Source organism: Tenrec ecaudatus, chromosome 6 (genome assembly GCF_050624435.1).
Source record: "Tenrec ecaudatus isolate mTenEca1 chromosome 6, mTenEca1.hap1, whole genome shotgun sequence".
Lineage (NCBI taxonomy): Eukaryota > Metazoa > Chordata > Mammalia > Afrosoricida > Tenrecidae > Tenrec > Tenrec ecaudatus.
The window spans coordinates 31,432,807-31,450,170 of record NC_134535.1 but is presented as its reverse complement, the minus strand read 5'-3'; the positions used below and the strand labels follow the sequence as shown (position 1 = coordinate 31,450,170).

The 17,364-nt window shown below is 43.2% G+C and overlaps 1 protein-coding gene across 2 annotated transcripts in view; it reads right to left on the bottom strand.

The window, feature by feature from the left end:
• NTN4 (netrin 4) overlaps positions 1-17,364 on the bottom strand; it is a 135,414-nt gene that overhangs the window by 20,789 nt on the left and 97,261 nt on the right. The window contains exons 6-7 of one of the 2 annotated variants that reach the window (XM_075551151.1): positions 621-834; positions 144-259 (exon numbers count right to left, since the gene is read on the bottom strand). In XM_075551151.1, coding sequence (XP_075407266.1) covers positions 144-259; positions 621-834 — 330 coding nt within the window. The remainder of the gene's footprint in view (positions 1-143; positions 260-620; positions 835-17,364) is intronic. The other variant, XM_075551152.1, reaches the window with a different exon arrangement.

Sequence of the window (17,364 nt, the reverse complement as noted above, 5' to 3'; positions counted from 1 at the left end):
TGCTGTGCATTTTTATGCACATCTTTGTCCCAGGGAGATGCTGGTGGACTTGATGTTTTACTTCACAGCCAACCAATCACCGCACACCAGATTCCTGTACTCAAACCCAGACCTGGAAAGAGGTATGGTACCTGTGGTCTCACCTGAATGTCGAAGTGCAGAAAATCCTCGCTCATCTTCCCAGTCCCAGGTTGGCTCGCTATTATTGTGCTTGGAATGGAAGTCAGGAGCTTCATGATACCAATCGATGTCGGTGCTGCTAACGAGACAGAAAAGAACAGAGCCCTGATTAAGAACTTCTCAGGTTTCGAACGAAACCTGTCCATAAAGATTTAAACTGTCTTCTTTTACTTTTCTAGCTGAACAGCGCTTTCTCTCTCGTATAAGGGTCTACTCTACTGGTAGGAACAATGAATTATTTAGCAAAACACACACCAGCCCATCTCTAGAATCTTGCCAGAACAAACGACTTGGCTCTGCAGTTTGGTAAAAATTCCTTAGAAAGGAAGCGAGCATATCTTTGCTCTAGTCACACCATGCAAGGGTTTTCTAAACTGCTGCTAGATTTTCCAAAGAATCGGGGAGACACAGAGATGAGAGGAAGAGCTGTGCACATTCACCTGGCGGTGCAGTCTCCTGTGAGAGGGTCACAGCTCCCGGCACAGTCACAAGGTCTGCAGCCAGAGTCTCCGAAGCCCCAGTATCCCACCATGCATCTGTCACAGTGTGGCCCTGCCACCCCAGGCTTGCAAGGGCAGTCACCATTGCTGGGGTCACAGAAGGTAAGTGAGCTGAGGGGAAGGACAGCGGATCCAAGCGGATGGCAGGAACATGCTACAATCAAGGAGACACACAATGATTTTAGGATATCAAGCCTGTAATTCCCAAATAGTTTCCCCTCATCAACTTGAAGGGTGAAAACGAATTAAAGTATGGATAAAAGTAGTCAAAAAAAGCATGTTTTCTTATGTGAAAGGGAAAGTGTGTTTTATAAAAAGCACAAATAATCGATTCTAAAATTAAGAGTATTAGCTTTAAACCAAAAAACCAAACCAGACTCACTCCCACCAAGTGAATTCCAACTCACAGTGACCCTAAATAGGGTTTCTGAGACTATAAATCTTGACAGGAGCAGACAGCCTCATCTTTCTCCAGAGGAGTAGTTGGTGGGTTTGAACTGACAACCTTGAGGTGAGTACCCCAGTGCTTAAACTACAGCATCACCAGGCAAAGGCATTGACTGTTAATTCCATTTGGGTTAGGATAAACCAGCAAAGAAGACAGAAAGAAAGGAACTCGTGAGGATGAGGTTTTCTGGAAGAAATGCAAGGAAGAGCTCCAGGGGGAGAAGGATAGGCTGAGGAAGATGAGGGATGGAAATGGATCATTGCATTTATCAGCCTGGGGCCACTGGTGTCCTTGATGGGAAGAGTTCCATGCACGGGTGAGCGAGGAACCTAACTAACGCACACCCAGAAGGGAATGGGAGAAGAGGAACTGGAGCACACCCGCAGGCAGCTCTTTTGAGGCACGCTTTCATGAAAGCATCACATGTGCTAGCTGAAGCTGATGGGGAGCTGAACCCATGTGGCGGGCGGGATTTTGCTTGTTTTAAGTGGGAGGAATCACTGCACGTTTGCTGCTGATGAGAATAATCCAGGAGAACGGGAAAGACGGATGGCCAGCAGAGGAATGGCAGGGTGGCTGGAGGGGTGTGCGTGAGTACACTTGAGGAGGAGAGCAGGGGTGAAATCCGGTGTAAAAGAGAAGGCGCTGCCTTACACAGGAGTATAAACTGTGTAGGTATCAAAAGCTGAGCATATGGTCAAGGAGACAGATGCAGTGGTGGGAGCTTGTGGGACGGATGTTTTTTTCCTGATGGAATGAAGCTTTTGGATGAAATAGGGCGTAAGGTAAGAGAAAGGCGGGGAGAGAGACGGTGGAAGCGGAGGCTGTTGTTCGGATTTGGTGTGGAGTCACGCGGCCCTCCGCACACCACCACTCAGTCGTGCTCCATCCTCACAAGGGTTCTCATGGTTAAGCCCCTGGTTGTAGGCACTGTGCCAACCCCTTTTGTCAGGGGCCTTCCTTTTTTTCTCTGTCCCCCCCTTTACCAAGCACGATGCCCTTCTCCATGGACTGGTGTGTCCTGACAGTATGTCCCAAGTACACGAGATGAACAAAGTCTTGCCATCTTTGTCTCTAAGGAACATTCTGGCTGTATTTCTTCCAAGACAGATCTATTTGTTCTGAGGGCAGTCCAGGGTACTTTCAATATTGGTTCTACTAACAAGCAATTTTGCTACTACTTGGATAATACTCTGATTAGATTTCTCTCTGTGTGTGTTTTAAACCAATACTTATTAGAGCAGTGGTTTCTAAACCAGCACGAATGTATGGACTTTGCAAATATTTTTCAGATGATTTCCACAAGTTCCCTTCCCACTTTTTATGCTATCCTCGAGAACCCCTGCAATCAAATATGGACTGCTCCTTTTTCTGCAGAAGGCATGGATTATCTTTTGGGGGAGAATCTCATGTCTATTAATTTATTCATTCACTCAAACAAGTGTGTGTCCGTAGCACCAACTCTCGTGAGCACGCAGCTATTACCCTATCCCGGACAGCAATGTACTTCAATATGGATCTTGAAATGTCCTTTTTGATGACGAAGCCGGTATTGTAAACCCTAAGATTTTTTGACGACGAAGCCAGGCAGAGTAAACCATAAGATTTTCTGATTCAAAACGGCCAATACTAGTCCATTTCAGTTCACTAATGCCTAGGACATCAATTTTTATGCATTTCATTTTTACAACTGCCAATGTTCCTGGATTCCAAGTTCCAAGTATTAATTGGTTTGTTACTGTTTCTTCTCATTTTGAGTCTTGTCCCATCAGCAAATGAAGATCCCCAAGACTTGATTCCACCTGAGTCATGGTGGTCGACTCCACTTTGAGAAGGTAGCATTGTGAGTGCCTCCCAACTCCATAAGCTCATCTTCTGGTATTATCTCTGACAGCGCTGTACTTCTCTTGGTGAGGCTTCAGTGGCTGACCATGCTTCAGTGCTGTCCACCAGGTTTCCATGGCTGGTTCCTCGGTGGTTAATTCCTTCTTCGTTGTTTGTTCTCAGTCTGGAAGCTATGGTGAAGCCTGTTCACTTTGAATGATCCTGATGACCTTTGAAACAACAGCGACATAGTTCTCACTGTCACAGTAACACACAAGCCACCACAAACAGACAGGCAAGGGGTGGTTGCTTAAGGTAGCATTTCTTGATCCATCCACTTACTCAGTAAAGCTTACTGAGCACTGACATATGTTAAAGGACTGAGCACATTGCTGGGGGTGTCATTTGAACCTGATAGTCTTGGCCTTTGAAGACATCCATGGTTTAAAAAATATTTATGCTTCCTTAAAAATACACAACAAAACAAAATGCAAAACTTACCTAATGCAAGAAGAGAGGTAAAGATGGTGCCTCGCACACATTGAGCTCCTTAAGCGAGTGACTTTATTTAAATTCATACAATTATGGTGATTGCTGTTTCCAAATCAAATCTCTTGTTTATTTCTTGGTTGGGTTTCGTTATGAAAACATTTTCATATTTTCTCTTAATGTAGCCAAGCCTTACTAATCTGTCACTTGTTTTAAGAATTTGCAGAGGAGATTATAAAATAGACAATGTGAATGGATCAGAATGTTATGTTGAAAACAGTGTGGAAAATGACCTTAAGTGAAATCATACCCTTCCATATGGAAATGTCCTCATTTTGAAAGAACTTAAGGAACAGTTCATTGGCTCCTTCACTTAAGCCAGTCGGCCAGCTTCAATTAGTGGTGGCAGATAGGCGAGGCTGATGAAGGTAGGAGGTGTAGTCCACTATCTATTGCCATACATTGCAGTCCACCACCACCGCTCTCTTTCCCCTCAACAGACAATTTAGATAGTTCTAGGACTTGACCTCTCAGCGTCACCATATATTTCAAAACCTACACGCATTTCAATAATGATCAGAGAAGAATACAATTTTATCACGTGCACCAGGGGCTCTCTGGTGGTGTGAGTTTTCGCATCATGACAAGATCAAAATACTGGTTGGAAACGATGCAGAACTAGCTCCAGGCGGAAATCGCTGACTCCTGTCATGGCACGCTCTCGCAGACTGCACACCAAGACTTGCCCTGCACACGTAACTCCTCGCTGAAGTGGATAAAGCAGTCCACATCAGACACAGGTGACCCACGTGTCTTGCTTTCTTCTAAAATGAAAATGTATTTTCTTCTTACTGGAGGCAAAAGCGGGTTCTGACTAAGTGCACGTGCAGGATCTGATTCCCCGACATACATTTCTGATGCCAATCCAAGCCAATCACCCCTGTGGGTTTCCCGACGTTCACATCTTTATGGGAACAGAGAGCCTCATCTTTCCCCTGTGGAATGGCATTTGGGTTCGAACTGCTGACCTTGCCATTCGCAGCCCAAGGTAACTCTCTGCCACCAGGGCTCCTACTGGCTTTCAAACTAGAATTGCTTACCACCTTTGCTTTGTCCCTGAGAGGAATTTGGTGGCAGTCCAGGAGCTTTTAAAACTGCTCTTCTAAATCTTCTGGAATTAGATTCTTTTCCTGTTACAAGTTCCTGTCTGTAGATAAAAGAACCATCCTCACTTTGTGGATGCTCGTTGTGGTCAAGGGGTCTTCTGGTTGGTTCTGACTCATAGCAACACCATGCAAATCAGAAGGAAGCAGGGCTCGCTTCGAGCCGTCCTCACAGCGGTTGTGTTTAAGTCTATTGTTGCAGCCGCGGCGTCCATCCATGTCCTTCAGGGTCTTCCTCTGTTTTGCTGATGCTCTACTTTACCAGAATGACGTTCTTTTCCAGAAACGGGTCTCTCCTGATAAGATGGCCAACGTACGTGACATGAAGCTTCACCGTCCTCACTTCCAGACCGGGCTTGCTTGTTCTTCTGACAGACCACGGACTTCGAATAGTCTTCACCCACACCAGCCTTCAAAGGCTTCGTTTTTCCGGTGGTCTTCCTTATTTGCTGCCTCCCTTTCACATGCATCCGAAGTGCTTGGAAATACCACGACTTAGGTCATAGGCACATTCATATGTTGGGGGGGAGGGAATGGCCAGGAACATAATTGACCGTCTGACTGACTCCCCTAATTTTGATGGCGTGGTGGCTCATGCCTTTGATGGCAGAGTCAAAGGGACCCATTGTCACCTTTCACCTAGAGTCCCACCTTCACCAGGACTCTGATTATAATTGGCCATCTTTCACTCCCAGGGGGGATCAAACCGCAGTGAGGACTTCGCCGGGCTCAGGCTCCTGGAACCTTTACATTGCTAGGATTCCTTTGTGTTACGAGTTGGCCCTAGCGTTTGCTATTTTGTTAGTAAATGTTACACTGGGAGCAAAATATCCTGAAGTATTTGCTCCTGATTTATTTAGCTTTTCTAAAAATGGAACTGAAAGTTCAAGGCCTCCCCGGGGAAAGAAGCTGTTTGTCCAGCCCTCTCACCGCGGCCCAGTGGCCACTCCTTCAGCCGCGCCTCCCAGGCTTGTAATGTTATTTTCTCCCGAGAAGGCCAAGGCCCTACAGAATTCCTGATGAGTGATGGGAATTTTAATAGCAAAGTCATTTCAAAAGCTGTCTGTTTGGGTTCTTTGGGGGTGAGTCAAGGGAGATGGTTTTGAGTCAAGCGGATGACAATGTGAACTAATGAGAATATACGTGAAACCAAACATTAGCTAAAACAAAGTCTTTGGCCTATTCTGGTATTTTCTCCCGTTCCTTCTGCTAGTAACTATTTCTAATAGTGGATGAATGGCTAGAAAAAATAAGGAAGAACAAATCGCAAATGACTTCTACCTTGTGAAAGGCATGGCGGCTAGCTCTCCTTTACCATCCTAGGGGACGGTATCTCTCTGGTCCTTTAACTGTTCCGTACACTGCTTTAAAGACAGCTTGTTCCACAAAATTCAAAGCGTCTGCTAACTGAAAATTAAAATGCTAGAACAAATATGAAAAAAAATCTAAATTAAGATTTACCTGTGATTTACTGAAATGCTGTCTCCTGAGTTTCACAAAAGGAGAGCCCTTGATGGCTAAAATTCAGTCATTCCTGTCTCTCTATAATCTCTTTTAGAAAAAATAAATCTAAAGGATTTGAGGCTATTTCCCATCTGTCTTCTGTAAACTCTGAAATCTCTCATGCAACTATGCACTGCCATACCTTTTATTTGCAATACTTTCTGAGTTGCCCACTGCCCTGACCTCCATTTAATTTCTGTATCGTTCCTTCTCTGTTTGCTAGTTGTAACTGAGCCATTTCCTGGGTATATTCAAAAGATCTTAGGCAGTTAAAAAGTCAACTGTACGTGTTTGGTTTGCTACTTCAGTAAAAACAGAAGGAAGCACTTTTGGGTGTCCGGATGAATTTTATTATGGGAAAAACGTTGATAAAATTTTGGCCGCTCTGCTCGAAAGGTGTTGGTTATATCATACACCGTTATCTTCTTCCTTTTGTAAAGAAACACCGCCTGCTTGGTCACCTGTATCCCACCTCACTCGGGTACCTAGCCAGGGCTTAGAGGCTTTTCCAAATCCCCTTTCTCCAGGAAAAGCAAGCCCTATTGAATTCATCATTTGAACACTCTCTCCTGGCTCTTCCATCTTTGTTTTGAACTGACAGAATTAGTTCTTGCTATAATCAGCCGCTGCAAGCTTTACTCTTTCTTCATAGTGCATGTTGTGTTTTAAAATTGCATATGAGTGTCTACTTGGGTAAATTTATGGTCTCTTTCCACAGAAGTAAGAATCTTGTCTGTTGTGTTGTATATGCATTGACTAGTATACTGAAGACAACAACAAAAAACCTCACTGACTGCCACCGAATTGATTCTGACTTTTACTGACCCTGTAGGTCAGGCCTGCCTCCTCAGGGCTCTGAGACGTCAAATCTTTCCAGGAACAGACAGTCTTGTTTTTCTGGAGGAAAGACTGGTGGGCTTGAACTAGTGTAGACATGGCAAATAGTACGTGCTGAAGAAATACATACTGAACTTTAGAAAATCGATGAATTGCAGAGTAGTCGGTATTTCCTCACGAGTCCTTGGTCTTCTGGCCTATAGTGTAATCTCTGTGTGATTCCTTGCCTCGCCGCTGCTTCTGTAATGCACTGTGATGGTCTCGAAGGTAGGAACCAAACCTGCTTGCGAGCTGGGACCCTGCCTGACTCATTTGAGGGACGCAATCAATTGCCTCGATAAGTGACTGGCATGCAATGATTTTTCAAAATGAACTTCCCAAGAGAGTCAGGTTACCTATTTTACAGGTTCCTAGGGTCACTGTAGGGTTGCTGAGCTTCAGAATTGACTTGATGACAGAGTTTGCAGTTTTGGCTGGGATATTAGCAGTACAGTGTTATATTATAAGGTGTCAGAAACAACAAAATCCAGCAAATACAAAGAATATAAAAATGGTAAAAGTCAAGGGCTCAAGTAGAAGGAAAATGTTTTGAGAATGATGATGGCAACAAATGTAAAAATGTGCTTGACACAATGGATGGATGTATGGATTGTGATAAGGGTTGTACAATTCTCCAATAAAATGATTAAAAAAATAAAAATGGTATAAGCAAAATGGATCATTTTGAGCCCTCTTTGAGAAAGAAACTTCCTTACCTGAATACAAGGCTATTTTCCTAGAGTTAAGTGCTTCACACAGTCGAGTTATATAATTCATTATTTGTAAAATAAATATAAATAAATCTTTATTCTAACTCTGTAGTAATATTTTCCACCCATAAATGCCTTTCATTGGCAGGACTTTTTTTTTTAAACCACTTTAATCAATCTGAAATGCCTTTCCCTCACTTTCATCCAATTATACATAATTATAATTCTTTGTTCTAGGGAAGTGAATATTTTTTCACTACTCCCTATGCCAACTTAATACCTTTTAAGCATCTGTAAACAGGCACTGTATTCTTTCTGAGAAGTTTCCTGAATTAACCTGAAAATACCTATCTTCTCTATCATTTCTTCGTGAGCATTTACTTCCTCTTTGGAAGTTATCTTCTTGGCCTATCTTGAACACTCCTATTTCAATGGCCTTACTCAAAATCAAAACCCAATGCTATGGTCTTTAAAAAAAACACCGGAATTTAAAATAAAATTGTATTTAAAAACTATTGGTCCTAATTTGTAAAACAGAAGTGCTATTATCTATCTTGTTAAGATAGTATATGAGATCACGTAAATAAATTGCCTTGGCTAATGCCTGACGCAGTGTAGACACAGAAGGAACTTTACTCATTGCCTTCTTTATAATGCTTCAGGAGCCCTGGTGGCAAAGGTGGCATTGTGCTGCTAAGCACAGGTCAGCAGTTTGAATCCACCAGCTGGTCCATAGGCGAGAGATGAGGCTTTCTGCTCCCATATAGATTGATAAGGGTGCTCTGGTGGTGCGTGGTTATGAGTGGTTTGAAACTACCAGTGGCTCCAAGGGAGAAAAATGGGGCTTTCTATTCTTGTAAAGAGTTATAGTCCCAAAAACTCATAAGGGGACGTTCTACCTGGCCCAATAAGGTCACATTGACTCGACAGTGGTGAGTTTGGTTTTGCATTGGTAGAGACTTATAGCCTCAGAAACCCAAAGGGATAGTTCTACTCGAGGGCAGAACTAGGGTTGTGATGAGATTGAATTGATGGCAGTGGGATTTTGTTGTTTGTTTGCATCAATTATAAGTTTTCCTGCACTTTCTTCAGGTTTTAATAGTTTATCATTGCACGGTGATTTAAAACACATCCTCTTCAAATGCAGAATGGCATATATTTATTTATTCAGTGAATTACACTTACCTTTGTGCAGATCATTTAGTGACTCCCCGCTTCTCTTCCCAAACCCGACTGGCTTTTCTTATTCCTCACTTTATACAGGGGTGAATTTTCATGCATTACCTAATCTTTTTCTGAAAACTAAGCCTAATATGATTATAATATCTATATTTCACTTATGATTTTATTTCTTAGCTCTGAAAACAAAACAGAGAATAAAGTTTCCAATGATCACTGCCCAGTCACTCGTGTGATTTAAAGCCTGCCTGTCCCACATCAATTACTTCATATTGATCTACGGGGGAATCACTCACAGTTGCTTCAATCGCAAACACCGCGCTGCTGAGACGCCAGTGAAACGAAATCTCGTGGCTTTGCTAACATGCCGCTCTGGAAGACCACTAAGCTAGCGTCTGAAGAGCCCACGGAGGCCCATGGGAAATTATCCCTTTCTGAGGTGGAGTGGGACACAGGCACAAGAATGGAAATTAGAAGGTGTTTATGGGTTCCTAACCGGGTCAGAGTGGTAACATATTCTGGGTTTAATTGATTGAAAACGTTCGCTCTTTTTGAAGGGAACAAATATCCACAATAGAGACAGAATAAACTCCTTGTTAATGACAGACACAAGAATCAGAGAAACACAGGCACTTTCCTTGGGTCATGAGGAGATGGTGATATCTGAGTATCCTGTGTAGGAAAATAGCCCGAGGTTAGATCGTCATCCACCCGGGAACCTGCGTTTCCTTCCGTTGGGCAGCCTTCCTCTGAGCCAGCAGGAAGGGAGAAGAGAGATTTGAATGACAGAACCTTTTCTTTACCAACGTGGCTCGCTAGTTAGGCCAATAGTCATCAAATAACTCTATGATAAATGCTTGGTTCCAGTTTGGGGGCAGAAGGACCTATTTTATTTGCATCCTTCTCTCCATTAAAAGCAATCGACTACATTTTCTTTGGCTCACCAGGGAGGAAGGAGGACACATCCATTCCCAAGGGGCTGTTGCTCACTTTAACAGGGAACTAATTCTGCTGCTACTTTCCCGTCGATGGTTTTCCTTTCAAGACAGGGAAGACTATGCAATAGTTGAAAATACAGCCTTGCCATAACAGTTGACACATTTCTTGGAAAAGAACTAATTGGCCTTTGGAGATGCGACTATTTCTAAATAGAGAGCTAATTGTCTTCTACAAAGCGAAGGGAGGTAGTAAAGTGTCATAAAATAGCTCTCAGTATTACCTGTTCAATCAAGTTCCCATTCAGCTCATCTTCAGCATATCCTTTAGTTATGTGTGGGTGGGGCTGTTAACAGAGCAACAATTCAAAGCCACTAGCTTCTTCCTGGGAGAAAGATACAGCTTTCTACTCTTCCAAAGAGTTGTAGTCTCAGAAACCCAAAGGGGCAGTTCTCCTCTGTTCTATAGGCCACTGTGCATTGGAATCGACTTGATGGCAGTGAGTGAGTTGGTGTTAAAAGAGAGAGAGGAAAGGGGGACTTCATGAAGAACTAGATTCAAGTCTTATGTGATGATTATATAATAATATACCTATAGCGTTTAATCTTATTTTCTGAAATATGCAAATATGGGAGTAAAAGTAAACTGCCAGTGAATTTTTATTATAAAGTCCAGACTTAGTATAATAATTCACTTTTAAGCATAAAGTATTTAAAGTAAATAAATCTATCCACTGTAAGTCTCCAAATGGAATTCCCACATGTGATAGTTAAGGTTTTATGTCAACTAGTCTGGGCCAGGGTCCTTAATGACTTGGCAGTTAGGATACACTAATCCCCGTAAAGAGGTCTAATATAATAGAATCACTTACTTGGTGAGATTTGCTGTGGATACCAATCAGTTGAAAGGAAGTTCCCTTAGGTGTGTGGCCTGCTTCCAATATATGTGGACCCTGTGGAAAACCTGGCTTGTTTTGGCTGGGTCTGCATGTTGTATCTGGCTCATTATCTGTCCTCTCGTTCTTTGGGCTTGAGCTAGTGGTCTGTCAGATTGCCTGCTGATCCTGGGAGTCATCGGGAGTCCACCATCTTTCCTGTTAACATTGGATTCATTTGCCTCTGTAGCTAGAATCCTGACATCTGATCTGCCAATACTGGGTTTATCAGCTATGTAAGTTAGAAGAAGCCTTCAGCCTGGCATCCAGTCCATGGACTTGGAATTTGTCCAATACAACTTCTTGAGTCATTTCCTTGATAAAAACCTGTCTGTATGTATACATACCTAAGCTTTACTGTTTACTGTTTCTCCAGGAAACCCAGTCTAAGATACCGGGCATTCATTTTCAAACTATTGCATAAAAAACAGCCATTTCAGAATTGCTACCAGAACTTTACTTTAATATTTTTTGAGAAGCAGATGTTGTATGTTAGCTATTCTTAAGATGGAAAAGATAACGGACAAGAATATTTACCAGTATTTCTATCTATTAGGGCGTCAGGAAAAAACATGTTTAACCAGTGTTTTAGTAATCCTTTAGGATGTTCTGTTAGAGAATTGGCTAATTCCATGAGCAGATTAAGTTATGGACGATTGTTTGCACAAAATGTTCCATCCAAGTAAGAGCGTGATCAGAACTTGCACCTGACCTAGGCATGGTATATGCAGGCAGCAGGTCTCCGAAGCTGGATGAGAATCACCAATGACACTTGTTTTCCTGTCTCTCCTTCCCTGTCACAGATTCTGATTCAGGGGGTCTGGGGGCAGGCCCCGAGGGTCTGTGTGCACAGCAAATGCTCCCAGGTGGTTCTGAGACCCACATGCCGAGGGGGAACGCATGACTAGAGAGGAGTGCAGCGCTTGAGAGGATAGAAGAGGGAGGGACTGCAAAGGAAGAGGCAAGATTTTATCCAGCGCGAGACACCATTCTCCCTTTGGGACAGACTTTTTAATATTCCCTTTTCCTTTCTTTCAGACGTTCTAATGTTATGATGAAAAATAATCTGTCGTTTGAAAATGGACCATGGAGGGAAGCGTTAACTCACAGAAATCAGCAAACGTTGTCACATGGCCTTTTGTTTTCAGAGAGCAAGTTTATCGACACAGTACGCTCTTACAGGGCAATGTGCTCATTTCTAATGTGCCCGCTGGAGCCATGGGGGCAGTGGGTTGTACACTGAGTTCCTAGTCTCAACATCAATCGTTCGCCACCAACAGCCACTCCGAGGGAGAAAGATGAGGCTTTCTACTCCCATAAAGAGCTGCAGTCTCAGAAACCCACAGGGGCAGGTCTACTCTGTCCAGGGGAGTCCCCCTTTAAACGGGAATTGACTTGACAGCAGTGGGTTTAGAGTTTTTAGAATGTCCCTGCCATAGAAAAATCTGCTAGGAAGGACCAAACCACAGAAGTACATGGTGACTTCATGGTTTCTCTAAGAGAGACTCTGCTCTAAAAGCGGCAGGATTCCTCCCAGCACACGGGGAGGATTCTCTTTTCCATTTTATCCTAGCTGCACTTCCACTTTGCTCTCAGTCCCAGGTTCAGTTGGGGAGATGTACCTCCCCCCTGCGTTGGCAAACTTCAATGCACTGTCCTATTTGTTTATTTGAGTTGTAGATAGAAATTCAGTTTCAATGATCTCCACCAGCCTTAGAAAAACAAACACTACCCCTGGAATCCTCAGCAGCGACTTCCTGGCGATGGAAATGTGTTTGATTGGTAGGGACACGGTGGACTCGGGTGAAGGTTGGAATAAAGAGGAAGGGAGACCAGAGATGCTGTAATCACTCACGGGAATCAATCTGGTGGATTTGGCCCAGAGCCCTGTGTATTCAGATCTGATAAAATTTATGACCATTAACTAAAAGTAGCCACTTAAGAGCCTTCTCCTCTTGGACAGAGCTCATCAGGAGAATGGGGGGGGGGGAGTATATTCTGGATGATTAATGGGGGGGGGGCCCTGCGTCCTTGGATTATTTGGCAAGGAGTTAGCTACCAATGGTGAATAGAGATCCAAGTATAATATCAATACTATCTTATTGAATGAGATAATAGACCTAGATTAGTGTTCTATTAAGCCTGTGCAGGTGCTGTGAGGAAGAATATAAATTCATTCCATTAAAGTCCACAGAGGTTATTATTAAGATGAGAAAGTAGGAAAGCGGTGCTGCAGTACTTTCAGGGGAGCGTGGTGGGTGGGGTAACAGCTATCAAAGAAATAGCTGAGGCATCCATTAGCTTGCCATTAGCCCACACTTGCTTAGAGCACTCCACTATTTCCTCACAGGAAGTGGGGATAATAATAGTACTAACCTCAACACTCTTTTGGTGAAAGCTAAGTGAGTTGATAGGTAAACAGCCCTTTGAGCTGTGCCTGGCAAATAGTATGGACTCACTCCATACAAGGGGTATTCCAAAAGTTTGGGTAAAAATTCCATTATCTTTTCATTCCATTTTCTACTATTTTTGATGCCCCTCTTACTATTAGGTTATTATTTCATGTATCATCGCCTCCACCGATTATTGAATCTGTCTTGTGGTGTACACTTCTCCCCACCCAGAACGTAAGGCCATTTAAGGAAAATTTATGAAAAGATTTAGGGCATTTTAGGGAAGATTCTATTTGTGACTATTTCACGGATTGAAATGTAAGAGAAGCCTCCCTGTCTCCTTGGTACATAGTCGTAGGCTTTAGGACACGGGTATGCAGAATAAATCTACAGAAAGAATTTTCTAGGATGGGTTTTCCCAAGTTAAGGCTTCAGGCCAGTCAGGTCAGTTTTCTATTGCAACATTTTCCAGAGTGTTCTGTCGAATACCTGTCCTACAACTCTTTGGTTACATTTGAGAAACACCCACAGCACGCAAAGGGTTTAAAATGAACGTTGGCATGACGTCCTGAGAAATCCCAAAGTAAACTTTTGATCCGTGCCTCAATATTAAGACCATAGAACAATTCCCTCTCACATGGCTGATAATGACATCTCATGGAATTAATAATTCATGTATCAAACTTTGGAAAACGCTGAACCATTGGTCCATATTTCCAGTTTTTAAAAAATCAATAACTTTTTTATGTGATTAAAGAGCAACTCTAAGCCTATGTGTTGAAAAACAAAGAGGCAAACCTTGATTAAACTGGATGCTAAGGGAATCATAGGGCAACCTAGCTACTAATTTTTAAAGTTAACTGTGGACTCAAGCCCTAAAATGTTTTAAATCCTTGTTGAACAACATTTGATGGAATTTTCAGTTTACTCTGATGCTGTCTTCTGGACGATTTTAGTGAAGTTCATACTTGACTCAGTGGGTCTGGGTGGGAGTGGAGGTTCTGCGTGTCTAAGCAGCAAAGTGACCAGGCCAGCGCTGCTGATGTGTAGACCACACACGGAGTAGCAGGTCGCTTTCTGCCTTGGTGAGCACAGAAGAGTAAATATAATCATCTTGTTATTTTCAATAACATCGTACATGTTGTTGGAGCCACACGCTGAGATAGTTTAAATTCTTATTTTAATGTCCCTTTGTTTTCTTGGTACTACCTTTCTCATAAAAATAAGCTAGGAACTGATCGGGAGAACATTTTTAGTGGTAGCAGTTATCTCTACCAGGAGCACCTAGCATTGAGTCTGGCACATTGCAGGTAGTTCATAAAGATTAACTTACTTGTCATCATGTTCAGAATTAGTAACTGCAAAAGCGACACAGAGATAACGTCTGCTAAGGAGGGAGCAAAGGATATGAGACAATTACTAAATAAGAATGAAAGTGTTCTCAAGCATATTGCCAATCAAATGACATAGGACGGCGAGTATCTGGAGAGAGAAGACTTGGGTGTGTCAGAAGTATTGAGATCAGAAAACAGGGTGAGAAGAATCGGTGGGAAGTTCTGGAAGAAGTGGTTACGGGCATTCTCACACACCCCCCGGAACTGTCCGAAAGCAGATGGGAATATGCCAGTATCGGTGCAGTCTGTCTGTGTGTCGGAACCGACTCCACGGCACCTAACGACGACAGCACGCAGCCTACCCCATGCACCAGGAGGCTGCGTGCATGAGGAATCCCAGCAAGAGGTGCGAATCATGTTCAACCCCAAACCAAGCCAGTTGCTATCAAGCTAGTTCCAGGGCTGGAGAGTAGAACTGTGCTCCAGAGGGCTTCCAAGCCTGTGACTGCTCAGAAACAGATAACCAGGTCTGTCCGCTGAGGCGCCTTTGGGAGCGTTTGCACAGCCAAGCTTTCAGTCAGTTGAGCGCTTACCTGTGTTCAACCAGGAGCGCCTTAGAAATGATGCTGAGAGAGCTAACAATTTACCGGTTATTTTTTATATGTCCGCCTACTTAGCGTCATAAGGTCCATATAAGCTTTGTTAAATAGTAGTGACTAGAACTGTGACTGATCATTACCATATTTTTGCATATCACACACCCAACAGAACTAAAAGATAACAAATAAAATGCCAAAAGTGTGTCGTAGAGTTCTGGCACACCCCACTCATGCCTCGTGGCATGTCCAGGAGTGAAATTTGGGAGCAAGGCAACAGCCTCAACATGTGACTTTCGATCCTGTTTGTAGAATAAAGGTATAAGCCCTAGTCAGAAAGTCACGCTGCAGCCGTCTGAGGCCAGCAAAGTTCCCTGTATCAGATCTGTGCCCCACACATCACACGGGAGATGGGGCGAGGGTTGGGTGGAGGGCTGGTAGGGGGGTGGTGGGGTGGACTACCTTAGCCAGAGCACAAGCTGACTCAGTGGTAGGTGGGGGCTACTGCCCATAAACAAACACAGACTGTGGGACCCATTGAAGTTGGGCAAACAGTCAACCCATTTCACCGGCCCCTCTGCACCTGTGCACGTGAGAGATTCAGCCAAGCTGAGTGGAGAGTCCAGCCATGTGGCAGGGTGGAATGTGTGACTGGGCATGGCTGCCGTGGCCCCTGCAGTGCCCATCCTTGCTGGAGGGTTTAGGACCTTGCAGTTCCTGGGCTGTGCCCTTGCCCGGGCGAGTGCTGTGTCCCGGGCAGAAAAAGCGATTCCTTTCTGCTTTGGAGAGAGTGTTTTGCAGAGCAGGGAAGGAACCCTGCAGGGCGAGGACTGCTTTAGAAACTGCGAGGGTCTGTGGCTAGGAACCAACCCCCATGTGAACAGGCTGATGGGTTCACATTAGCTCCGTTGAACGAAAAACAAGTGAAACTAAAGTCCGTTACATGTAAAATTAAACATGCATTTGATACAGTGCATTTATGAAAGTAATGGGGTTGCTTAATATACGTATTAAAAAACATAGTAAAAAATGCAGTAGTAGTTTCAATTCTTTCAGTTGCCTGGATACAGCTAAATGGCAGTTTAAGGGGCTGGAACCTGGGAGCGTAGTGGGTTACAAGGTCAGCAGCTCAAACCCACTAGATTTCCCAATGGAGAAAGACAAAGCTTCCTGTTGCTGTAAAGACTGACAGCCTCAGAACCCCCCGGGCTGTCGTTTGTCCTGGAGGGTCTTAGGAGTTGGAATCGGCTTGATAGTTTTGTGTGTGTGTATGTGTGTGTGTGAGTTTTCCCGTGTGTGTGCACAACTTTGTATGTGCGTTCATGCACTGTAGTTTAGGCTACATTCTCACATTTTCTTTATTTTTAAACCTAAAACTGCTACTTTGAGGAACAAAATCTGTTCTGTACAAGTTTCTAGAAGAACTATTCGCCAAGAGTGACATTGAACAAGAATTCATTTTTTAAAGTAATATTCTCTTTCACTCTTTTTTTAGGAAACTCTGGAGCCAATACAAGCCATGACTTGAATAGATGACAGTGACAGGAGATTAAATAAAAATAAACAAGAGCTATTATTTTGGATCCAAGTCTTCCAGAAAACTCTGTTCTGTGTCTCTTTATATGGGTATGATTTGTGCATTAAGAAGGTTCTCTCTCTTTCAGTCCCTTGCACATTTACCCTTCTTATGGTTTCAAGGAGCCAAGCAATTTAAAATCTAATTAATAAAGCAAAAAACAACAGATAATAAGGAATACTTGCACATTAAAATACAAGTATGCACTGCATACAGGTCGTTTGAGTACTGGGCAACTGATGACGGTCCTGTGCGCCTTTCTTCTGGACACAGAATCACAGTCTTCTATTTGTGGAGATTAAGGCTTCTAGTCCCCTAAGAGTTTCAGTCTCAGGACTCCACAGGGCAGTTCTACCCTGTCCTATAGGGAGGCTATGAGTCGGAATCGAGTCGATGACAGTGAAAAAAAAGCCTACCTGTATATTGAAAGTATATGACGCTTTCCTTATGAAATCATAGCAATGGCTCCCAGTGGTCCAAGGAATAAATACTAAACTTTTTATTCTACCTCAATGTATAAATATGTACTATAATCTTAAAAACAGACACTTCTTTCAGAGCATGGAGTTAAGGATTTTGTATTTTAACCCCTATACTGCTGTGGGTTTTAGAGACGTAATGACATCTGACATAAGGATTTTAATCAATAAAGAGTAGAAACCTTATAAAAGCAAGACTTCCCCTTCTATCTAGTGCAGGGAAATTGTTGTGATAACAGGTCCC